This window comes from Trachypithecus francoisi, unplaced genomic scaffold (genome assembly GCF_009764315.1).
Source record: "Trachypithecus francoisi isolate TF-2019V2 unplaced genomic scaffold, Tfra_2.0 Lachesis_group18, whole genome shotgun sequence".
Classification (NCBI taxonomy): Eukaryota; Metazoa; Chordata; class Mammalia; order Primates; family Cercopithecidae; genus Trachypithecus; species Trachypithecus francoisi.
In genome coordinates this window covers 65,744,809-65,771,076 of record NW_022681463.1, presented here as the reverse complement: position 1 = coordinate 65,771,076, position 26,268 = coordinate 65,744,809, and the positions used below count along the sequence as shown (strand labels likewise).

At 34.2% G+C, this 26,268-nt stretch overlaps 1 protein-coding gene across 5 annotated transcripts in view; it reads right to left on the bottom strand.

Moving 5' to 3' along the window:
• INTS6 (integrator complex subunit 6) overlaps positions 1-26,268 on the bottom strand; it is a 110,646-nt gene that overhangs the window by 71,538 nt on the left and 12,840 nt on the right. For 4 of the 5 annotated variants that reach the window (XR_004429054.1, XM_033177652.1, XM_033177651.1 and 1 more), the window contains exon 4: positions 16,182-16,271. Coding sequence is in view for 3 of the 5 variants with exons in the window: in XM_033177652.1 (XP_033033543.1) it covers positions 16,182-16,271 (90 nt within the window). In the remaining 2 variants the exon portion in view is untranslated. Of the gene's footprint in view, positions 1-7,134; positions 7,358-16,181; positions 16,272-26,268 lie in introns of those variants that run through there. The other variant, XM_033177656.1, reaches the window with a different exon arrangement.

Here is a 26,268-nt window from a genome sequence, read left to right as displayed (position 1 = left end):
CCCCCAGATTTTAACTGGACTCACAGTCACCCAAGCAGGGATTAGTTTCCACTCTGCCTTACAGCTAAGTGTGGCCAAATTCTAGTGATGGACTCTCATCGCAATTGCCATTTATGTTTTAGGTCATGCTTATATTAGGAAGTTGTTTGCCTTCTACACTCTTTACTCCTTCCCACAGGCTGAAATCCAGTTGTATGATGTGCTGTGAAACCAGCATCAACCATTCAGATAAAAGCAAAGATAGAGCAACAAAGTAGAAGAAACCTGGAAGCCTAGACAATAGCTTGGAGCAAAACCACTCCACCTCCCTGACTACTAACCAGTTCTATCTTTGATGTGAAAGGAAAAGCCTTCTGTATTTTTAAACCAGCTATTTTTGTCCCAAATAGAGAAGCTGAACCAATATCCTAAAAAATATACCTTGCCAGAAGCTTTTCAAAATCCTTGAAGGCTCAACTAGATGTCTGTCAATTTGTTTTTCTTTGTTGCAGAAAATATGCACTCAAAGAGGCATTGTGTGTGTGTTAAGGGTAGGAAAGCACCCATTCTAATCAAACTAATGCTAAATCTTCCCGTGTTTTAATAAATAGAAAGTTGGTCCCTCCAACATCTAGTCCAACTCTAGTCCCAATTATTCAGATTTGCTTGGATAATGTAGATAGAAAAGAAGCTTAATAAAAGCTTTTTTTAAAGCAAACAAAATTTTAATATTTTTGGTAAAACTTAGTGGGTATTTCTTAAATCCTATTTCTCAAATATAATACAGCCACAGGTCCTATTCATAACATAACAGATAATAACAAGAAAATACGTAAGTACTCTCAGGCCTTTATAGATTCATTTCTGTTTCTTCCTTCCACACATATATATATGTATGTAGTTCTTCCATATATATACACACACACATACACGCACACACACATAGTTCTAAGACGCAAGATTGAATTCCTCAACTTCCTTTCTCTCCCTATGGTTTCACCCTCCAACAATCCTAATCCCTAGTTTTTTCTAATTATTTCCAAGAATAATTCAAAAGTCAAGAATATCCAAACTGAAATAATGCAGTGGAAAAAAGGTATACGAAACAGATCTGCCTATCCTAGAATATATAAGAAACTCACAATTAAAGAACCACTGCATTCTGTTATAGCAGCTTAATACCCTGACAAGTATGACTTTTGTTTTTTTTTTAAAGGAAAGGATGTACTAAATGGCACAGAACTCTGTTCACTTAAAAAAAAAATTCTTTTAAAAATCTATTTGAAAAATTTCAATCTCACAGAAAAGTTGCAGTGATTGTACTATGAGCTCCAGGGTCCCATTCATCTAGATTCATAGACAGTTTACATTTTGTCACATTTATTTCTTTCCCTTTTATATAACAACAATAATAATGGTAATTGATATGGTTTGGCTGTGTCCCTACCCAAATCTCATCTTGAATTGGAACTCCCACAATTCCCACATTTTGTGGGAGAAACCCCACATGGGAGGTAATTGTATCATGGGGGCGGGTCTCTGCCATGCTGTTCTCGTGATAGGGAGTAAGTCTCACAAGATCTGATGGTTTTAAAAACAGGAGTTTCCCTGCACAAGCTCTCTCTCTTTGCCTGCTGCCACCCATGTAAGACATGACTTGCTCCTCCTCGCCTTCCACCAGGATTGTGAGGCCCTCCTAGCCATGCAGATCTTTAAATCCATTAAACCGCTTTCATTAATTGCCCAGTCTCGGGTATGTCTTTACCAGCAGCATGAAAATGTAGTACAGTAATATATAAGTATTAATATTTGACAAACTATTTGAGAGTAAGTTGAGTCACCAAGACTTTTAGACCAAATACACACACTTCTATGCAGATGAACATGGACAAAGCCATGGGAATGAAATTGTCCACGAGTATGTCAGTAAATATGTAAGAAAATCTAAGACTAAACCAGTAACACTTAGGGACAGGCAAATACACCAAGGTCAAGGATGGAAAGTAAAACAAAACAAAAAGCCAAAGCAGAGCCAGGAAAGTGTAAACACAGAAGTCAAGAGAAGCTTTAAAAAAGAGTGTTCAATAGTGTTGGCAAAACATCATGAAAGAAAAACTAAAAAGCAAATTTGGATTTGGAAGATAAGGACATTATTAGTGATCTTATTAACAAAGGTAGAATCAAAAGTCAGATTGTAATAGATTTAAAAGGAGGTAGGGAAGTCAAGGAGATAACAGAAATGATCTTTAAATTTGTTGCAAAAGGATGAAGAAGACAGGCACCAGAGAGGAAAATAGTGTGAGTGTATGAGAGTAAAGATACAAGTTCTTCCATGTTTTTCATTTATTTAGAGTGGCTGAACCAGGAAGTCAGAGTTGTACAATCATCACCACTGTCTACTTTCAGAACATTTTGATCACCTGAAAAGGAAACCCTTCTATATACATTAGCATCCTACCCTTACCCCAAGCCTCTGGCAATCACTTATTTCTGTTTCTATGAATTTGCCTATTCTAGATACTTCATATAAATGGAAACTTAAAGTAAGTAGCCTTTTGCGTCTGGCTTTCACTTAGCATGTTTTCAAGGTTCATCCATGTTGTACTATGTGAGATAATTTTATTCCTTTTTAAGGCTGAATAACATTCCATTGTATGGATATATCACATTTTATTTATCCATTCATCAGGTAATAGATATTTGGGTTGTTTTCACCTTTTGGCTATTATGAATGACATTAATATGATGTTCACTTACAGGTTTTTGTGTAGACATGTTTTCATTTCTTTAGATATATACCCCAGAATAGAGTTACTGGAGTTACCACAAGGTAACACTATGTTTAACTTTTTGAAGAACCACCAAACTACTTCCCAAAGCAGCTGCATCATTTTACATCCTCACTAGCAAAGTATGAGGGTTACAGTTTCTCAACGTTCTCACCAACATTTGTTATTGTCCATCTTTTTTATTATATGTCATTATAGTAGGTGTAAACTGCTATCTCATTATGGTTATAATCTGCATTTCCCTCATGACTAATAATGGTGAGCATCTTTTCATGTACTTACTGGCCATTTGTATATCTTCTCTGGAGAAATGTCTAACCAAATCCTTTGACCATTTTTAAATTAGGTTGTCTTTTTATTTTTATGTTGTTATAGTTCTTTATATATTCTGGATATCATGCCCTTCACAGATAAATGATCTGCAAATATTTTCTCTCATTCTGTTACTATCTTTTCACTTTCTTGATAGCATCCTTTGAAACAAAAGTTTTAAATTCTGAAGTCTAATTTGTCTAGTTGTTCTTTGTGCTTCTGATGTCATGTCTAAAACTTGCCTAATCCTAGGTCAGGAAGATTAAGCCTATGTTTTCTTCTAAGTTTTAGCTCTTATATTTGGGTCTTTGACCCATTTTGATCTAATTTTTGTATATAAGATAGAGGTTAAGTTTCCTTCTCTTGCATGTGCATGCATATTCAGTTGGCTCAAAACCATTTGCTAAGAAAATTATTCTTTTTTTTTTTTGAGATGGAGTCTCGCTCTGTCACCCAGGCTGGAGTGCAATGGCGTGATCTCGGCTCACCACAACCTCCCGGGTTCAAGTGATTCTCCTGTCTCAGCCTCCCAAGTAGCTGGGATTACAAGCACATGCCACCACACCTGGCTAATTTTTTGTATTTTTTAGTAGAGATGGGGTTTTACCAGGTTGGCCAGGCTGGTCTCGAACTCCTGAGCTCAGGCAATCCACCTGCCTCGGCCTCCCAAAGTCTAGGATTACAGGCGTGAGCTACTGCGCCCGGCCAGAAAATTATTATTTTCTCATTAAACTCTCTTAACTCTTGCCAAAAATTGACTGACTATAAATGCATGGGTTTTACTGCTAGACTCTCAATTCTATCTCACTGGCCTATATAACTGTTCTTATGCAGTACAATACTGTTGCTTTTTTTTCTTTTAATCCCACACTAGAGTGTGAAGAGCAATGGACCCAAAAAAATAAAACAGTCAAGTCCTAGCTCTGCCTCTGAGGTAGAAATTAGCCTTACTAAGACATTTTCCTCACGGTCGCAGAATTGAGAATTACAGGAGATGTGAAATTACCTTGTAAACAATAAAAGTTAAATACTTAAGTTTACACATTTTTTTAAATGATTAAGCTCAACCTCATACATTATTTTGGTAGCCAGGAATAAAAGAAAGTAATATAGTAAGAGTCCTTCACAATCTGTTTCTAAGAACAGTGCCTAGGCACATGGTAGGCCCTACATACATATTTATTGAATGAAATTAACCATTTTCCAATTGTTTTGTATTCTTTTTATTCATTTCCTATAACTGCTAAAATTATGAGGAAACAATTTACAAATTTAAAAGCATCCTATATCAACTTTTTCTTTAGCATATTTCCTTGAAAAAAAAAAATCAAGTAAATTTCCCGTAGGCTATTTCTAACTTTAATACTATTATCCAATATAAGCAATGAAGAAGGTTCTCCTCGTATCGTATTTATTAAGGAAAGGAAAATTAAGAAAGTCTAGGCAACAAAGCAAGATCCTGTCTCAAAAAAAATCACTAAAGTCAAAGTGAATTCCATAAAACGTAATACCAACCTGATTATTTTTTGTTAGTTCCTATTGTTACACTCTACAGTTAAAACGTATATCCTTAGGAATGTCCAATGTACATCCAAAAGGAATTTTTTATTAAAAAATCAAAACTTTATTTTAGCTTCTAGTAGTTTAAGGTCAGTATTTGTTCAGAGGAAAAAGCTATCACTTGACAACCTGCAATATGGAAATACTTTCTTCAACAAAGTTTTACCCCAACAAATTGCAAAGGCAAAGTCCTTCTAATTTTTTAACAACTTTATTGAGGCATGATTACCTACCATAAAATTCATCCATTTTATGTGTTCAATGATTTTTAGTAAATTTACAGTTGTACAACCATCACCATCATGCCGTTTCAGAACATTTCCAACATCTTAGAAAGATCCCTGTGCCCATCTGTAGTCAGTGTCCCAAACATGTCCAGGCAAGCACTCATCGACTTTACGGACATTCCATATAAATGGAATAATGCTATATGAGGTCCTTTGCATCTAGGATAATGTTTTTGAGGTTCATCCATGTTGTAGCATGTCACCAGTTCATTCCTTTTTACTGCTAAATAGCACTCCAAGTTTCTTAATTTTATGTCTGGTATAGTTCAACCTACAATCATGTCCTCTTTTATGAGGAAGTGAAAACAGATGAGGTGCCAAAAAAAACCCTGCTCTTTGCACAGTCCACGCTACTGCCACTATCTTTCTAAAATGCAAATCTAATAACTTTCTCCTCTACTAAAATATCTTCAATGGTTCCCATCCATCTATAAGGCAAAGTCCAAGCTCCTCGACAGAGAATACAGGATGGGCCATGCCAATCTATCTAGTCTCATTTCCTGCTGCTATTTCTCTTGAACACTTCGCCAGCTATCAATACTGAGGCACATACAGTTCTTCCAAACTCTCTTCAGTGACCTTCATGTCTTTGCATCCATCTACTTCACAAACTTGAATTAACCTTTCAAAATCCAACTCAAGACATTTCCTAGAGTCAGCTCCAGCCTCACTTTCTCAACTGTACCATCTTATCAGCTTGTGCTTTAATAATTTTATATCTTACACTATGCCATAACTGTACCTCTCATATCAAACTCATAAGCCAGCACCTAACCCTGTGTCTGATCTTCACTACTGTTCAATAAGCACCTGTTCACTTTAACTGAATACACTCTGACTACTAGTGGTGTTCCACCCACTTCATAAAGGAAAAATCAATTCCATAGATAAAGTCCACTCTCCAAAACTAATGTGAAAAGGATCTAACAGAAATAGTATAATACAACTCCAAGGTCTAGAGCAGTAGTCTACAAAACAGGGTATACACCAGCAATCAGCAAACTATAGCACACCAACCAAATCCAGCCCAGAGCCTAATTTTTGTAAATAAAATTTTATTGAACATGGCCACACTCATTCATTTAACATACTTTCTATGGCTGCTTTTGTCCTCCAACAGCGGAGTAGTTCCAATAGACACCATATAGGCTGAAAAACCTAAAATGTTCACTATCTGGCCCTTCAAAGAAAATGTTTGCTGACCCCTAGTGTAAATCATGATTCATGTTACACAGCAAAGATCAGAATTTCCTTTGTATAAATTTTTTCATCTCATCTTTTTAAAGTTCTATGTTTGTATATGTTTTTAACATAATAATATTAATACAGTAGTCACATATATAATTTCTAAATTTAAAAATATGCATACAATGGGAATGGTACATAACCAATGTTTTTTTTTTTTTTTTACTAATATAGGTGGTTCAATTTAAAAAAAAAAAGTTAAGTCTTAGGACAAGTTTTAGCATTTAAATTTAGTAATCAAGGTTATTAGCAATCAATGTTATTACATGAATAACTGAGTTCTGTAAGTGCTTCAAATCACAGAGAAAGAGGCCTAGAATTAAACTTTTTCCAAAACACTCAAAACATCTCTGGAGAATCTTTTTCTGGTGCTAAAAATGTCATTGAAATGATGCAGGTAGTACTAATATTCTTCAACAGAATGCAATAAAATATGAGCTACATAAATCCAAACTTGGTTCAAAGGTAGCTATGTTTTATAGAAAAGTTTATTATAACAGACAAAGCAAATGCAAACTTATCCTTCCAAACCCTGATAAATAACTGCCTGATAAATAATTGGTATCTAATAAATATACAAATCAAGAGAATACCTTGCTAGCTAAATTAAAAAAAAAAAAAAAAAAACTATCCATACTTAACAACCATGTGCAATTTTGTAACCAAAGTGTTCCTTAGCTATAATAGCAATGCTATTTCTGTCTAAGACAACAGATACTAACCTAAAGCTGTGAAGAACCCCAGGAAATACCAAGTCCCTCACTTACAGATCTTAAGCTTAGCAAGGTGGTTCTACTAACTCAAAAGCTGGGATCGGATAATCATCAACCAATTTATAAGCTCAAAGTTAAATTACCAATTGAACCTGGATTTATCAGGTTAGGGTTGTCATTCTATGTGGAATCAGATTCTCCAACAAATAGTCATAGCCCCCAGAGAGAACTACACTCTACTCTGCTCACCTTTAAGGCTTTTTCTGAGGCCTTCCGAGATGACTAGCATCAGACTTTTGAGGAAGGCTAGCCATTAGACAAGGCTTTTCCCCACGATCTGACTGCTTGAAGTGACATCCAGGATCAGGTCGATCCTGTATCCAGGAATCATGACCCTCCCTGAGGCACCAGTCATCATGAGACAGTCAGTGCACTTTGGCACTTCTTGAAAACCACTGGGCTGCTCCTTTAGCTGAAAGGAAAAAAAACATCAAAACCACAACAAACAAAACAAAGGGGGAAAAATCAGTAATTCAATCTGAAAAGACAGAGCGCGGGGAAAAATATACCAAAATAGCCTTGTCTAGAACAAAATGCAGCCTTGCCTTGATATAAAGCCCATAGTTTCAATATCTTTGTAGTAACTACACTATGGTTATTCCTAATATAAAAGTCTAAAGTTTGATATCTATGGTATTACATCTGAAAAGAACAAGTGAAAGTGAAAGTTAAATAAAATCACTATGGAAATACAGCTAAATAAGTATAATCAAGGTATTTATAAATGACTAGCAGCCTAAGCGTTATTTACAGGAGAGTGCAACATCAGAAGACCACATACTCAACATTTTCATTCTCTCAAAATTGAAATCTAACGTGGAGAAACATGAAACACCCAAACAGGCTAAGTTTAATAGAAAACTGCCAATCTATTAAATAAAAAATTAGGCTAGTGTCCTCTAACTTACTTGACACTAGTACACAGAGTAAAATGCACATACACACACTGCTCTTAAACTAGCACTCTGTAGAATTTTCAAGCCTTGCTTGAAATAACAATTTTAAATGTTCATATCATATGTCCTTAAATTTCAAACAAACTTTAAAAGCTGATTTAAGGCTTATTTAAATCTGCTTCAAAGTAAAAAAAAAAATTTAACTATCAGAATCTGCTCATTTCAATTTTTAAATACAAAATATTTTCCTAAAACATAATGTTAAAAGGCAAGAAAAAAATCTTTGAGGTAATTGTCTTAAATGTTAGATTATAACTCCCTTAAAACATCCTTACCCAAAAGGTAATGATACTTTGTCAATTACTTTACCTTCCTTTCTCCTTTATTTTTTATCACCCACATCTCAGTTAACACTACCAAATATCCACATAGATGCCCAAGTTGGAAAGTGGAAAATAATACTAAACCAGTATATTTTTACTTATTTGAGAATATGATTAAAGGTATGGATCTCTTTACCCAGAAAAATGTTCATGCACACAGATGGACAATGTGTAGATAGGATGTCAGGGAATTCACAAAACTCTCTTCAGACCAAGCATGGACCCTAGGGTTCAGGACTCCTGTCAAATACTTTGCCTTTTTTCTCCTATCTTACAAATCATCTTTGAAAACCTGCCTAGCTTACCTACCAAATCTCTCAGAATTCTGCCTTCCTGTCCAGCACTAGCTAAGTTTTGGCATTCCCCATATCTTCCAGGTTGTTACACGTAGTTTGCTAACTCTTCCCATCTTACCACCCTCCAGTCCATCTTTTACCTTGCTGGCACAGTAACCTTACTAAAATGCAAATCTGATCATGTGACTCACCTGTTTAAAATCTTCAATACCTTCCCTGCAAATGCTAACAGAATGAAGTCCTATCTCCTTAGGGTGCTATTATCTGCCCTCTACCTACATTTCAAGCTTCTACTCTTCCTACCTATACTTTCCATACTCCAGGTGCACAATTTATAATCTCCTGATACACTGTTTTCAAGTCTTCATGCTTCTGCATACTGTTTCCACTTCCTGAAATGTCATGGTCAATTCCTTACTCTTCCTTAACACTTTACTCCTTTCTTTATGCTGTCTCAGAACCTTCTGTTTATTTCTGCCATGAGATTTATCTTAATGTATTACAAATGTTTATTTACTTGCCTGTCTTCAAAGATAATATGTTTTCTAGCCTTGCTTAATTCCATCTGTGTGTCCCCAGTACCTAGAACATAAATATAGAACTAAATATAAATGTATGGAGCTGCCACTATTCTTATACACAGCCAAAGTTACTATGTATTACAAGGAAAACCGTTGCTGAATTAATTTAAAATATACTTTCACAATTCAACATCTAAAGAATTCATTCTGGAAAGGTATTTTTGCAGCAACCGTCTAGAAAGTTAAGTGTAAGTATCAACAATTCTGTATAAACTGCTCTCATCTGGTAAGGTAGGGTATGTCGGGGTGTGTGTGTGTGTGTGTGTGTGTAATGCTAATTACATGGACCTCTCTCCTCATATATGGGGTCTAAGGAGAGTCCTCAATACAGCACACTGTAAGCAGTAACTGCAGATTGCCTGCAGTCAGCACATAAGTTAATTTTGGGGGGTTATTCAATAACCTATTCTAAAATACCAAGCAAATTAGAAATTATCCTATTAAAAATATTCACAGAAGGCCAGTTCCATATCCCTTGGAAACCCATTCCCAAATTTAACAATTCTAAAGGTCAAGAATTATTTTTATCCTAAAAATATACTTTTTGGTGGTCTTCTAAGTCAAAAACATTTCTAACTGTCTAATCTGTTTTGTTAAAAGTTGTTCATTTTCACATGCTTTGTGTAGCTTAAAAAAAATTGTGGTTAGATTGTGTTCTAAAACTATAGCTTCTAAATTTGACTGTACATCAGAATCACATGGGCTGCTCTAAAAATACAGATTCCCAGGTCCTTACCCAGATCAACTGAAACAAAATTTCCAGAATAAGAACAAAGGCATGTGTATTTTATAAGGTACACCAGGTGATTTTGATGCAGCCATTTCAAAATTACTGTTCTAAATACCACAGTACTTTATATATATAAGAGCTAGAATTGGATAATAGAAACATCTCTAAATAAAATTTTCCTTACATATGTAGAATCTCTTATTGCTTACTGGTTCTGACAGGCTAATAAACACAGGGTGAAACTGCTTCACCCTCTGAATAAAAACTATTTTGATGTATCTTAACAAGGAATTCTAGAAAGCAGATTAGTTACTGTAGCCATACAGGTTTGTTAGAATGATCAACCATCATTTCTTTTAAATTTCTCCATTGTTGTGTTTGTCTAGAAGTACTCAAGAGTCTTTCTTACTACACGATCTTGAAGAAAAGTATATCAATAAGAGTACTGCAAATGTAAACTGCTGAAAATTTACTATAATATTAAATTGAAATATTTCATCAACTTCTTTAATTATGTATTATTATAATTACATATTTTTAAACTACTACTAATTGCAGATGTATATATTCCTATAACATACAGCAGTAATAAATCCAGGGGTTGAGAGAACAGGGCCAAAAATATGAGTAGAAAAAGAAATACAAATGATCTACATTCAAAAAATTCTTATTAAATGTTTTTAGAAAGATGAATTGACAGAGACTAACATATACAGTAGTGTTATGCATATATTTAGAATATCTGAATCCCAAATCAGTAAGACTAGAGCTAATCTTCAGATTGTTACTGAGTCCCTAGTAACATCACTATGAAGAGGCTACTACGGGATAAACATGAAAATTCCAACACATGTAAACACAGATAAAATGTTTGATATTTTCTATCACACCACTATGGCATCCCTCAAAATTCCTTACAGATCTTTTTAAAAAAGAGAAAGTTCTCCAAAATTCTAAGTGTCTTGGGAAAACCAACTATTTTAAATATATGTTTAAAAGTCTTTATACAATAAAATCAGAGTTTTGATACCCTTTGGCACATATTTTTAGTGATTTTAGTGAATAAAAACATTTTATGGGAGGTAGAGGAGAGAGCTATGGTGTTTTTAATCATTTCAGATACTAGAAACTGATTTCAAAAATTTCTGGCCTGTGTTTTAATCATTAAGAATTAAATGCATATCATAATTATAATCTTTGCCAGTTAAAGTAAACTAAACCCATTTACACTGCGTAGAATGATCCGTCTCTCAAAGAATGGTGGACTTTTGCATCAATTTTTGAGAACCGACAAGTTGGAAAAGAAGACCCCAATCTACAGCCATTTGAATACATAGCTGAGACTACTCATTCTCTTTCTATGAAGACATGCCCTTCTGAATATCTATCTCATGAAGTTGTAAAAGTAGTTGTCCTAGTTAGGCTTAAAAAGCTGGGACAGTTAATAAGAAAGTAAAACTCTTCCCAACAGATTACTTTGGCTGCAAATATCTTCTCTCAGTGTTAGCCTCCACGGCAATCATAACGTTGGTAAGAGATGCAGAAGAACTCATCAGCATATAGAAATCTCAGTATTTGAAAGACAATACTACTATTAGCACTTTCAAGGAAGAGAAAAATAACTGCTACATTATCCTGGAATGTCATTCATCGCTAAGAAAGTACTGGCAGGATTTCTTCTGGGCTCCTTTATTGAGCAATATTCGTTAGCCATGTGTTCCTGGAATCATAGTACAGAATAGTTTCCCATTGCAAAGCAGTACTAGAGAGGATTATCTGCAGATATCAGAAGAAAATCCTTTTCAATAACTCTAATTATAATTTGTTGATTCTACCAAAACATTTGATATATCAGTTATATAACATGACAAACAGTACTGAGTATCTGGACACAGGTATGTTTATCAACATCAAAGGTAACTACTAAGGAAATAAGTAATATAGTTTTCTCATGTTGCAGAATTCAAAGTCCTATCTAACACACTCCTCATAAGTGAAAATGCTGCAAACAACCAGTTTTATCAAATAGTTGCATTAAAAGAAAGGCCAAATATATACACATAAAATTCAATCCAAGCAATCATCAAAAATCCTAAACAGTTATCCAAAAATACTACACTAGAAACACATTCATGACACCTCAGACAATGGCTTGGACTTTGATTAAATGAGGCCCAAGGATATAATTAAAATCATAAATTAACGTAAAATGATCATATACAGCTCAAGATTTTCATTCATAATATAGCTATTACTTTTCTTTCCTAATTCATAATACATTGCTAAGTGACGAGCTGTCCCAGAGAACAGTATTCCTACATTTTTCTGACAAACAAGGTGTAAGAAATTGGTTCATTTGGGCCTATATATACTTAGCCAGGTCAAAAGACAACAAGGCACCACATTTTTCCTAAGGTTACAAAAACTATTTTCTAGGCTCAAAACAACTTTACACTGAGCTTCTTCCTAAAATTCACAGATATAAGGTAGGAACCACACCCTATGCCAAATCATCCGTAAGATCCTTGAATTCAGTCATTCAAAAATGAAATTATACTATAAAAATTCACATTATACAAGATTTGACACACTAAAGGTAATATTAACCCTTCCCCTGCTTTAGTACTCCCACGCACTTAGTATGTATCCCTATTTTATCATTCATAAAACCATTTAATAGGTGATTTCCCCCATAATACTGTGAACTTAAATATTAAGAACCAGATATGTCCTGTTTATCTTTGTTATCCTCATTGCCTAGAAATGCTCTGGTCATAATAGTTTTTCATGGAAAACTGAATAAGAACAGAATACCAAAAAGACACTTATATAGAAAACTGAAGTAGACAAATAAGAAATCAGGTAAATAGAAGGTAAACTTTAAGAACACACAAAATTAGAATCAAGCAAAAAGGCAGTAGCCATATGAGGAAGAAAGCACTGGTCTGGAGGTGCTGCAATGTGTTTGGAATTGATAAATTCTAATCTAGATTTTGGCAGTAACAAATGTTATAACCTAAGCAAATCACTCTGACTCCCTGGATCTTAATTTCCTCATTTGTAAAATATAAGACTAAATGAGTTCTATATTTCCTCAAATGACATAAGGATGATTTTAAAGCAGCAAGAACATTTACTCCTGACAAACAGCACCAATAGAACAGATATAATATACAATGTTGGATGACATGACTCTTAAGCAAAGGATATCATACAGGTGGAATACACAACTCGATAACAAGTAATAGGTCATACCAACAGCAGCCACAAGCCAACCAAGAATTAAGTACACACATCTCTAATGTGGAAATTAATGACACATTCACACACTGAATAAATCTAAAAAAGAATCAAGTTCTGCCAGAGGCAAAGGTTGAGAGATATGAAAAGACAGAGATATAAAGGCAAAATTGTTATTCCCTAGTAGGAACCAGAATACAGATCACATCTAGCATTCATGCACATGCACAATACACACACACAAGAACAATACAAAGAGCATCTTTATGCTTTTCTATGAATTGAAAAGCTCCTTAAAACAAATCACATAATTATTTAGGCTAGACTATTTCACAATATCTCATAATATTTAGCAAAAATTAATCTAGGATAACTTTCTCTTTGCTCCAACAAGAGAGTCTTGTTGGTACATTAAGAAGAAAATGTGCAGGGCATCAAAGACGTTCCTAACCTTGAAACAACTCAACGGCCTATGTTCCTTCCAACTCAAAATAATTTACTTTTGCTTTAAAACAAATGCACCTTCCACCTCAGATAATAAGTTGCAATGGTAATCAGTTTGGAACTTGATGACTACCAGATTCAATACACCAATGTTTATAATCAATACTTTTTAAAAATATAGGCTCTGTTGTCGATACTATGCCTCTCTGTGTCGATACGATAGAATTGTAAAAGATAAAAGAGAACTAAAAGGTATGATCTCTGCCCACAGGAAAATCTTCCTAACCTTACTAGCAAGGTAGTTTCAGGTTATTATAAACACATTGCCCTATTTTTTCAAAATCCTTCCCAAGGAAGACACAGGAAGAAAGGTGAGCAATTCAAATACACATGTATATTTCAAGATATTTTTAAGCTAGAAGAGGTCCCCACAAAACAAATTTTACAAACAAAACAGATCCAAACATATGGAAACACAATACATTGTACCCTAAAGGGCATTTCTACAAAGGCAGTAGACAGTATCTCAAATTGATCACCTCACACATAAGAATACTTTACAACAGAAAACAGAAACGACTTCTCAACCAAAATCATTAGGGATAAAACGAACATTCAAAAGACTTCTAATTTATTAATATGTAAAGTTGAATGAAGCGGTTAACTATTATGGGTCCTATTAAGAAGAAAAATTAATTTAAGAGCTTCAAATTTAAAATGAGTTTCTTCTTTTTTTTTTTTTTTTGAGATGGAGTCTCACTGTGTTGCCCAGGCTGGAGTGCAGTGGCACAATCTCAGTTCACTGCAACCTGCGCCTCCCAGGTTCAAGTGATTCTCCTGCCTTAGCCTGCTGAGTAGATGGGATTACAGGCGCGCGCCACCACGCCCAGCTAATTTTTTTGTATTTTTGGTAGAGACGGGGTTTCACCATGTTGGTCAGGCTGGACTCGAACTCCTGACCTCATGATCTGCCCGTCTCAGCCTCCCAAAGTGCTGGGATTACAGGCATGAGCCACCACGCCCAGCTAAAATGACATTTTTACATTTTTATTGCTTGCTTTTTATATAATCCACGTCTACCTGTTTCTGAAAGTAGCAGAACCATAATTAGCTGTACATGTCAACTAATCCAAGAAATCCCAAAAGCCCATCAAGTTCAGCTATGGAGCATTCCAAGGCCACTAATTATATATAGACTATAAATTATTTAATCATGGATTATAATCTACCTAAATATTTCAGCTCTATCTCCATGAATTACATCCTAAATTAACTTTAATATCAACTGTTCAAATAAAACAAGTTTAGCTCTTTGCCCCCAAACAAGAGCAGAGAAATACATTTCTTTAGTGGTTCCAATGGCTCATGAAAGAACAATACTATGTACTTTTCTTTACAGCCTACTAAGTACTTTCATATACATTATTTCAGACTTCAAATAACCCATAACCCTAGGAAGTAAGGCAAATGTTATTCTCTTTATTTCATGGAGAAGGTCACTGGTACAAAGTTTACTGCTAGAAAGTAGTTAAACAAAGACTAGGACCCACATGCCCTGACTCCATGTCCAATTTATATTCCACAATGTCACACAAATAAAATAATTCTAAAAGCTACTGAACTTAAAATGTATAGTTTTCCTGCTTAATTAAACCCTTATAAATATCATGGGAATTAAGATACTAAAGCAAATGCAAACCATAAGTGCCATCGAAACAATCACCTTTCTTTATCAGCCCATGTTAAAGAGCAGTTCAAATACTATAGTAAAAACATCTTAAAACTTAAAAAATCTATTATATTCATTATACCACACCACACACAACTCTGCATAACGAATGTTGGTGCAGAATAGGTAAGGTTAGCTATAAATTTTTTATACAGCTGGGTACAGTGGCTCATGCCTGTAATCCCAACACTTTGAGAGGCCAACGCGGGTGGATCCTAAGGTCAGGAGTTCGAGACCAACCAGGCCAACATGGCAAGACCCCATCTCTACTAAAAATACAAAAATTAGCCAGACATGGTGGCTCATGCCTGTAATCCCAGTTAATCGGGAGGCTGAGGCACAAGAATCGCTTGAACCCGGGAGGTGGAGGCTGCAATGAGCCGAGATCGTGCCATTGTACTCTAGCTGGGGCAACAGAGTGAGACTCTGTCTCAAAAAAAAAAAAAATTTTTTATAATACATTTGACTTAGAGAAAACAAGAATGTCCAAAAACCTTACTTTTCCTAGTCTTAACACCTCTTCTCGGCTTTGCTATACTCTAGCCAAGGAGTTTCCACAGTCGTTGGACTGCCAACGACAATCCACTCAAATATAGGGAGAAATTATTAGAATGCTATTTTCCTTTTTTTAAATCTGAAAAAAACAAAGGAATTCATTTTACTATTTACGATACAAACTGACACTGTCACCCTCACATAACTCATAAATACACATGCAAATGGGGTGTGGGTATGCTCAAACATTTGTCATAGAAGAGATTCTTATTCAAGAAAAAAGGAACACTGCTATAAACAAAGATGGGCCATAGGAGACAGATGACTCTAAACTGCATCAAATAATCAACAAGAGAACCTATTAAAGGTGTTCAATATCCTACACAAATAAAGGATTGTTCAACTGCATTTGCATAATCCATGTAACATAAGCACAACTTACCTCATCCTGAACTCCACTGGTGGTAGTCAACTTGCTCCCATCAGTAATTGTGATAATTATTGCTGGCTCCAAGAAAAAAGGGTTTCTTCCCTAAAGTCAAAAAACACATTGATCATACAAAGGTTTAGACTTTGGCTTAAAAAGTAAAAAGTCAATTCTCAGAACAGCATATACACGATCTCCCTTTCTAGTTTCATGTTACATGTAGTATATACCTGTTTGTACGTTTTAAGAAAAGATATAGAAGGACACATAAACTAAACAGTGATTAACCCTGAGAAAGAGTAATTAGGTAAAGAAAAAGATGGATTTTTCACTTCTTTATAAATTTGTGTATTGCTTTCATTTTTAGAGGGAGTATATTTATGTAACTAAGAGTATTTAATTTGTTAAAAGGGATCCTAGTAGTTCAATTCTAATAATTTGATTTTTGTAGATATTATAAATTACAATAAAGAAAGAACATTTCCTGAGAAACTTTCTTAAAAAGGAAGGCAAGACAGTAGGTGAATATTACCATAAGGTACACATATAATCAAAATGTCTAAGCAAATAACTAGGTAAACGGTTTGAAAGATTTTAAGAGCTAATTCTATGGAAATAGTAGGGCTACTCTAAACTCGGCAGAAGTTTAACAGTACAAGATGAAAAGTTAAAATTAAAAATGGTTACCTAAAGAGAATGCTTGGAGAGAAAAGTACAAAAATAGTGGTAGCAAAAGCAATGGAACAGAGTAGCATGGGCTCTCAAATGCTCTACATAGAAGGTTGGGATAACTTCAATAGCTTCCATTCAAACCCACTCTACTAGCACAATGATCAGTTCTAGGCGACATATCTGGTAAGGGACTAAGACAAACATAAGCTTGCCTTTTACATACAAATGGCTCCCAACTGAGGGACTGACAGAACTAAGACCAAAGGATACAAATTTCAAGAGGGTAAACCTTGTATTTGAAATCAAAGATATCAAATTCTCTGCCACTAACGGTACTAAGCATTGAACGAAGCTTTCTTGGATTAAATGTAGAACTGTGTATGACAATTTTTTAATGTGCATATGAGTCACTTGGAGATCTTAAAAACAAAATGCAGTTTCTGATTATATCTGGGATAAAGACTAAGATTCTTCATTTCTAACAAGACTGGCAGCTAGAAGACACTAATAGCCACAGACCATACTTAGAACAACAAAAATGTAGAAGAGTTAGCATATAATATTCTATGGTCCTATAACCTTTCTAACTCTCAATTCCTATTATAATATACATAACATTTGTCAAAAGAATTCAGTTAATTATATGATTATAACCTAATCATCCTACAGTGGGAGTGGGGGAGATGTAATAGATCGTCTTGATCAAACCATTCAACTTGTAAGTGACACATGCACTTTTCTAACTGGTACCCAAGAAAAAAATGGTTCCAGAGGGAGAAAGATTCCTTTGGTTATATAAACTTAAAATATGTTAGATATAATCTCTAGAAGATTCTAAATGCATAGCAGCATTAAAACGTCACAGGAGTCTTCCAGGGAGAAAACATGAATTAATTTATCCCTCCTTCTCTGTAATATTCATGTTAAATAGAACTCATTTTGGGGAATTATTACATTATATTGTCTCTCATACCATTCACTCACAAAATATATAATAAATTCTAATAATACGTCTTCTCAGGCAATGTTCATTCCCAACTCTTAGCTTTGATTGTTTCCCTAAAGTAGAATGTTTTTCCTCTTCTCTCCTCAAAGCTACCCAACTCCTACTCATTCCCTAAGGCCCAGTTTAAATCTTTGTATTTTCCACAAAGCCTTCACTGATTACTCTGGCCTTTAGTAATCACCTCTTTCCCTCTCCATATTCTAATAGTGGCAGTTTTCACACTTTAAATTAAATAAGAAGGTAAAGAAAATGTTTCTTTAAATAAAATTAGATTTGAGTGGTTTCATGGAGCACAGTTTGAATACCACTTCCCTACAACATCCTCTCACCTTTTTGAATAATTGTTAATTTAAATATGAATTTAAATACACACCATCTTACACAATGTGAATATACCTAACAGAACTATACACTTAAAAATGGTTAAGACAGTAAATTTTGTTGTGTTTTTTACAATTAAAAAAAAATACACCATCTTGTATTGTTTGTTATTTTTTCATGTGTTTGAACACGCTGAAGGCGAAGAGTATGTCGTATTTCTTTCTACACTAAGCAGGCACTGGGCACAAAACACTTCAACTTATTCACTGACTCACTGATTATAGCTTAATACAAAACAGCCTGGGTTCACAGAACAATTTACAATTACTCAACCTTCAACAAGATTCAAAAAATGTATGTTACCTTTACCTCAATATAAATGTGTACTCACCAAACTCAATGCATAACAACTCATGAATTTGCTGGGCTACTAGGTTATAAAAAGGAGCACTATCTCCCTCTTGTGTCTTTCAGCCATTCACATTGGCCATTCAAAGATTTATTGAGTGGTTACTATATATCAGGTATTGTATTAACTGTATGATACATAATCTCTACTCTCATACATAATAAACATATGTACATATGACAATAAATCTCTCTTTGTCTCTACCAGTAGTATTTTAGCTCAAAGATTGCCTACGGGAGATAAAAAAACCAAGAGGTCCTAATTGCTTCAAAACTATTTTATCTTGCTTCCACCCTTAAGCTAAACTACTTCTTTGAAAAACAAATCGGCAAAGCTCTAAAAGCCACCACAGCATGGATCCAATACTTGTAGTAGGGTCTTCTATATCACTTCTACATTTTAACATAAAACAAAATCAGGCTGGGCGCGGTGGCTCCTGCCTGTAATCCCAGCACTCTGGGAGGCCAAAGCACACGGATCACTTGACGTCAGGACGGCGAGGCCAGCCTGAGCAACACCATGAAACCTCGTCTCCGTCAAAAAATACAAAAATTAGCCAGGTGTGGTGGCACATGCTTGTAGTGCCCAGCTACTCAGGAGGCCGAAGCAGGAGAATCCCTTGAACCCAGGAGGCGGAGGTTGCAGTGAGTCAAGATCATGCCACCGCACTCCAGCCTGGGCGACAGAGTGAGACTCCATCTCAAAAAAAAGAATCAGATTTTCTGACCAAAAGTCTGACACCCATTCACTTTTATTCCTGTATAAGCACAGAGAATTAGTCATACTTCTAACTAAAGAAAAATAATCTACCATGTAGCAGACTCATATAAATGACGACATCTACCCGAAAGGTAGTACTTTTTAAAGCCCCATAATATCTACAAAATCAAGTTAAAATATATTAAAACTTGACAGAAAGTCTGAGTTATTAAATTTAATTAAGCTAAATTCAAACACTAAAACCAAAGTTATTTTTTCTTAGACAACACAACAAAGCTTTTAGTTGAAACTTGACTAGTCTTACACAAAATACTCTCCAGAGGCTACCCTTCAATGGGCCTGAAGTTACCATAATAACAGTAACATTACTGTTATTATATTGTCTTGATAATAACAATAAAGCACTTATCTCATTTGACCCTAAAAAACCTTAGTGAGGTAAAATATTCAGGGAGATTAAATGATATAACTCAAGGTGGCCTAGATGGTAAGTGGCAAAGCCAGAACCTTATTAAGATGTTCTAATTCTAAAATTCACATGGTCTTTCTGCACCATCTGGAGGTCCTACTGGCAGCTGCTAAATTCTCTTGGATATAATTCCATACCAACCTGGATTGTGCCATATTTACCCAACAAGGAATGGTGTTACAATCGGATTGTTTTGTTTTTAATATATTTTTTCTGCAATAAAATTAACTATAGTAAGATTATTCCTTTACTTGGTAGATTCCTGTGATTCTGTAATTACTTAGCCATCAATTTATTTATGTATAAAATCAATGTATCCTCCCCAAACACAAACACACTGAAACAAAACACTATATATAACAATATTTACTTTTAAAAACGATATAACTTCAACTTTCAGAGAGTATATACACAAACATAAGATAAAATAATAAGTTCTTTAGTGACTTTACATTTTGGGAAAGTCAGATAAAGATCAAACATAGAAAAGAAAAAAGAAAAATACAATCATCCTCACTGTATCAACTATCCCCTGCCATGCCCAAGATTCTTTCCTCTCTAAGATTAAAGAGCTTAGTCAAGAATCACACTAAGAAAAGCAATAATCAGTTACTATAAAAATTAGAATAATGATTAAGTGAATGTAATTTATACACATAAGGTTTTATTATTTCTTCAGGAAAAATGTATCCCCATCTCTATTATATAAATGTTTGACATTAACAAATTTATTTAAGCATGAATTTCTAAATCACTAGCAGAAAGTGAACATGTAGCTCCAAGAAAGTTTTCTTATATACTATTTTGCACTGTTCCTCGCTGCATAATGCCATCTTTCTCTGTCAACACTGTTTACCCAGCAAATTAAAACACAGTTTTAGTTATCTGCCAGTACTATAAGATTTTTGTCATGTTTTACAAAAAAATAAAGTTTTAATACCTCCAAAGTCTAAAAGAAAGTTACAACTTAATTACTGCAATATAATGCTATTCACTATCTGGTGTCAAGCCTATGCAATTTAATAATTCCCAAATCCTTATATTTAAGAGCAATTATTTTACATTGTTATTCCTAAGTATGTTTATAAAGTCACTCAGTTGGGAGACAATCCTTTAGAATTTATGTCAATATTCACCTTGGCCATAAAGTTATAAATAGCTTTCATCATAATTACGATAAGATATATTAAAAAAAACAAAAACAAAAACAAAACTAAGCTCTGCTACAACAAAGACAGCCAGTAGAGGGACTAAAAGTTTACTTTTGCTATTAGCAGAATAAATTCACATTTTACTCTCAGAGCAGTGGTTCCTGTCATAAAGAAATCCAAACATATCACTAGAAAATACAATGCAAAATATCATGTTCTAGCTCTAGAGCTACTTACTAACGGGAGTCAATCTTTCTGTCATTAAAAATTTTTCATTTTAATTTTGGTCAAAAACCTCAAGTAAGAGTTCTGCCACAGGACAATATAAAGCAAAACCTTTTACTTCACTTAAAATTTCCTATTACAGTTCCCTCAACAACCAATTACCATGGTGTTAAATTACTCAGTTAAAGCATAAAAATCTCAATAAGAAAATTTAAAGAATATAATTAACATAAACAGATATTATCTACTAGAACCTATGTTATTTTTGAAAGAAAATGCTTTTGAAATGTTACAAATTATCTTGAAAAAAATTTTTGAAAATATTTAAAAAAGGTAATTTCCTCCAAATATAAACTAATCTGATCTCAAGAAAAGAATTATTTTCACTTACCTAAGAAACTGAAAAATGTAGTGGAGGAGGGGCATAGGAATGTTACCATACCCTTTAACAGGTCATAAAATCTTCTGATGTGCTAATCATGTCTGTCAAGTCAGTAATTCATTGTCATTAATACTGTTAATTTTTTTAAAGGTGGAAGAGGTTCATTAAATTATGGTGATAAACACACCAACTGGGTAATAACATACTACAAACAAAATAAAATTACTTAAGTCAATAAAGGCCTGACGGGCTTACATTTAATTAAATCAATATTCCAAGGCCAGAATTACAAATTTTATGTTTGTTTTAGATTTCAGTAAGATTATTACTTTTATTGTTAAAATCTCAAGTAGTGTAGTATAAATGAGTCTTTTGATGTCAAACTCTAAAATATTCATCTTAAGACATTAACGCTTGTAAAATAATACCTTTGACCACATAAAAAAGATCTCTGAAGGATACATTAGAAACTGGTTAGCAATGGTTGCCTCCATAGAAAAGAAGTAAACAATTGTGTGACTTCTTATAATACTTCAACTTTTTCTAACCATGTGCATTTATTATACGTTCCAAACAAATACTCTTCAAAATTAAAGTGTTTAGTATTCTAAAATAAAACCTGCTAGTATATTAAAATCTGGTAACAGAATACATTAAGGTCTACAGTTACAGCAAAACATGTTAGAATTCCACAGTATAAGAAATATATTTTTAGTTTCAAGTAACTCCGTTACACGAGTGTGTTCCAATACAATTCCTTTATTCAACCACATAATTCCTTATGTTAAAAATACAACAGCATTAAAAACAGATGGAATACTACTACTTGAACAAAAGCAGGGGGGAATTCCATACATTTGTTTCAATGTAATGACTAAGGAACTCCATCCTGGAATTTGATCTAATAATAGACTGAAGAGTAATAATATAAGAAATCATAAGTCACCATAAGAACTGAACTGCAGAATTACTAAAGTTTGACTTTGTAAAAAAAAAATTAACATTAGGGAAATTCAATAATTGATAGGACTAAGTATAACTGCAAAAGATAATAACATAAACTCACTATATCTAAAATACTAATAATTTGGCAGAATTTGAGTTTTATACTTGAACTGGAATCTCAAGTTTGAATAAAATTAACAAACTGCTCTGGGGAATACCTAAAAAGTAGTGCCAGGCAAATAGTGTTTATGCTGGCATATAAGGAGTAATTAAGCTATCAGAAATACAACTTTACTTAATAAATAGTAATATTATAAGAATCTAACACATACATTACATGAACTGGGGCCAGGCACAGTGGCTCACACCTGTAATCCTAGCACTTTGGGAGGCCGAGGTGGGAGGACTGCTTGAGGCCAAGATTTCAGGATGAACTGGGTAATAACAACTTGGGAAAATTTTGTTCTAATGAAGCATGTAATAAAAAACATGTTAGAAATATGTTTTTTAAAAAACAAATGTATACATAAAAGCCAAGATGTAAACGTATTTTCAAAAGAAAGGTGAATGGAGTTATACAGCAATAATGGTACAATTTTATTTGACCTAAAAGAAATCTGTCTAGTCTCTCATGATTAATCACCCCCTTGGGTTGTTGATTGCCACAAAATCTACAGATACCACCTTTGTGAAAGTCTGGTTAAATCCCATCTTGAACTCAGCACTGAATTCAATTTTAAACACTATCACAAGCAGACCTTGAATGCAGGGCAAAGAAGCAGATGAAAACCATTCTGGTTACTTCCTTCTAAACACCACACTACAAATATGGTCTCAAAAAAAAAATAAAAAATCAATTTCCACACACAACTGTCCTACAAAAGAAGATGGCATTCTATGACAGCCTTCTACACAAATATCTTAAAAGACTACAACTGAAAATGAAGAACTGCCTAATAAATGTTTCAGATCAGAAGTTAGCAATAAAGCATTAAATTTTAAAAAGGAAAAAAAAAATTCATGATAAGCACTTGGAAAACTCTGACAGTATATTGTTTCCCATATGCTATGGCTGAAGGCCAATCTGAAAATAATCGGTAAGGCGTAAGATGAGGCCGGGTGTGATGGTTCAAATCTGTAATCCAAAACTTTGGGAGGCTGAGGCAGGAGGATCACTTGAGGTCAGGAGTTCCAGATCAGCCTGGCCAACATGCTGAAACTTTGTCTCTACTAAAAACACAAAAATTAGTCAGGTGTGGTAGCACTTGCCTGTAATCCCAGCTACTGGGAAGGCTGAGGCACAAGAATTGTTTGAACCTGAAAGGCAGAGATTACAGTGAGCCAAGATCATGCCACTGCACTCTAGCCTGGGCGATAGAGCGAGACTGTGTCTCAAAAATAATAATAACAAAAAAAAAGACATAATGTGAAATTAGTTTTAAGGAGCCCTGGTTTGTAAAAAACGTGGATTTTTTGTTTTCAAGGAAAGAAATGGTACTAACCCAACTTCGCTAAGATTTTTTAGGAGGAAACAAATTTCTCTAAATCCAATACACAAGTATATGTACGTGAGTAAAAGTTTTTAAGAATCCATTCTTGCTAGATTCTGACTGAAACATGTATTGATGCTTGTGCTAAACACCTTCCCATGTGTTTGTAGATTTAAAATTTTCAAAGCAGATAACATTTTCAGGAAACAAAAAAATCGTACTACATAATACTTGTGCTTATCATTTAAAAATGTTTTATAAGCCTTCCTAACTATACATACAAATCCACCAATAGTTTTACCTTAGAAATGCACTTCATGAAGCAGCAGATGTCACATATGGATGACTGCACAGATTGCTACATGTTTTAGAATGTTACTATAGCTCATTAAAATGGAAACTTTAAGAACATGGCAAGATAATCATTTGTTACATTAAGATTTCTATTCACTATAATCTCATTTGTGATTAGATACTACCCATTCTGAATTAACAATAAAATTTAGAATAAAGACCTTCTATTCTTTCTACTACCTATTTAGGCCTGATTTTGTGGATGCAATCTCTTGGTTTTCCTTTCTAACTTACTGGTTTAAGAAATGTGATTGCACAAAATTCAAAATTTTACATTCATTATTTCATTATCTGCCAAAGTATGTAAATGAGCAAGATAGTTCACAACTCAGAAATTACCAGAGGACACCAAGACATCATTTTGCTAATTCCTGATAATCCAAAAGTAATGTACCTTGTCATTATCTTGCAACATCACCGTCACTTGCAGCCTAACCTTTCACACTACATATTCAACTATCTTCAATTCCTTATTTAAAAGAGATTTTCAATTATTTCAGAATAATTCTGCTATTAGATGTTTCCAGTGTTGAAACCCCAGAATAACCATAAGACTGTTGTTGTTTCCTAGCATGTAACAAGGTTCACTCACTTTAAGACAAAGTGAAAGTTTTACTCTAACACACCAGCATCAATCCTGTCATTTCCTAGTTACAAATTGCATCACCTAATAGTACTACAATTACTTTTTCTCACATATTCAGAACTGTTTTCATGTCCATAATAAAGTTTTATAGAAAATATAATCCTTCCAAGGACCTTCACTAGGAGTCCCACACCTCATTTGGGCAAAACTAATAGAAGGAAGATGTCAAAATGTCACAGATAAAACAGGCAATAAAAACAGGTATGTAAAGGCTCGAACAATTTTTGATAGGACTAATCACTAGACTGACATAAATTTGTCTGTTGGTTACAACTAATCCTCTTAACTGTGAGATTTTTTAAGTTATAGTACTTTTCATGTACAATTATCTCTCCATATACCAATAATCAAATTTCCAATCATATATGCCCTTTAAAAAAAAATCTTCATACAAAAAAATCCTTCCTAGGCCTATCCTATTATGTTTTTTCCTACATAAATGTACACAACAAATAAAATGAATTATACATTTTACACTTGACATTTCTTCTGCAGAAGAGCACCTCCCTACACCCCCATCCCAACCATCACCAATGTGAATTCTAAAATATACAAAGTCCTAGAAATAAACTCTAAATTTTCTTAAAGAAGTTTAAAACCTTTCTTGCTCTGAAAATTACTTTAGCTAGAAAAACTGGATAGCTACTTAAGTCTTCTCATGATGGATGTACAGTAACACACCACATAATGTTTTGGTCAATGACAGACCACCACATGCATGACAGTGGTCCTGTAGGATTATAACACAGCTGAAAAATTCCTATCACCTCCTGACATCTTAATGATCCTGACCCTGTGTGAGCCTAGGATAATGAGTGAGACTTAGTTTTTAACAAAGGTCGGGTGCGGTGGCTCACGCCTGTAATCCTAGCACTTTGGGAGGCGGAGGCAGGTGGATCATGAGGTCAGGAGATCAAGGCCATCCTGGCTAACATGGTGAAACTCGTCTCTACTAAAAATAGAAAAAAAAAAAAACAAAACTAGCCGGGTGTGGTGGTGGGCGCCTATAGTCCCAGCTACTCAGGAGGCTGAGGTGAGAGATTGGCCTGAACCCAGGAGGCGGAGCTTGCAGTGAACAGAGATTGCACCACTGCCCTGCAGCCTGGGTGACAGAGCGAGACTCTGTCTCAAAAAAAAAAAAAAAAAAAAGTTTTTTTTTAAATAAAAATTTAAAAAATAGAAAAACACAGAAGAAGAATATAAATATTTTTTACAGCTGTGTTTGTATCTTAACTCTTACTAAAAAGGGTTAAAAAGTTTTAAAACTTTAAAAGTTTATAAAGTTATAGTAAGCTAAGGTTAATTAATTATT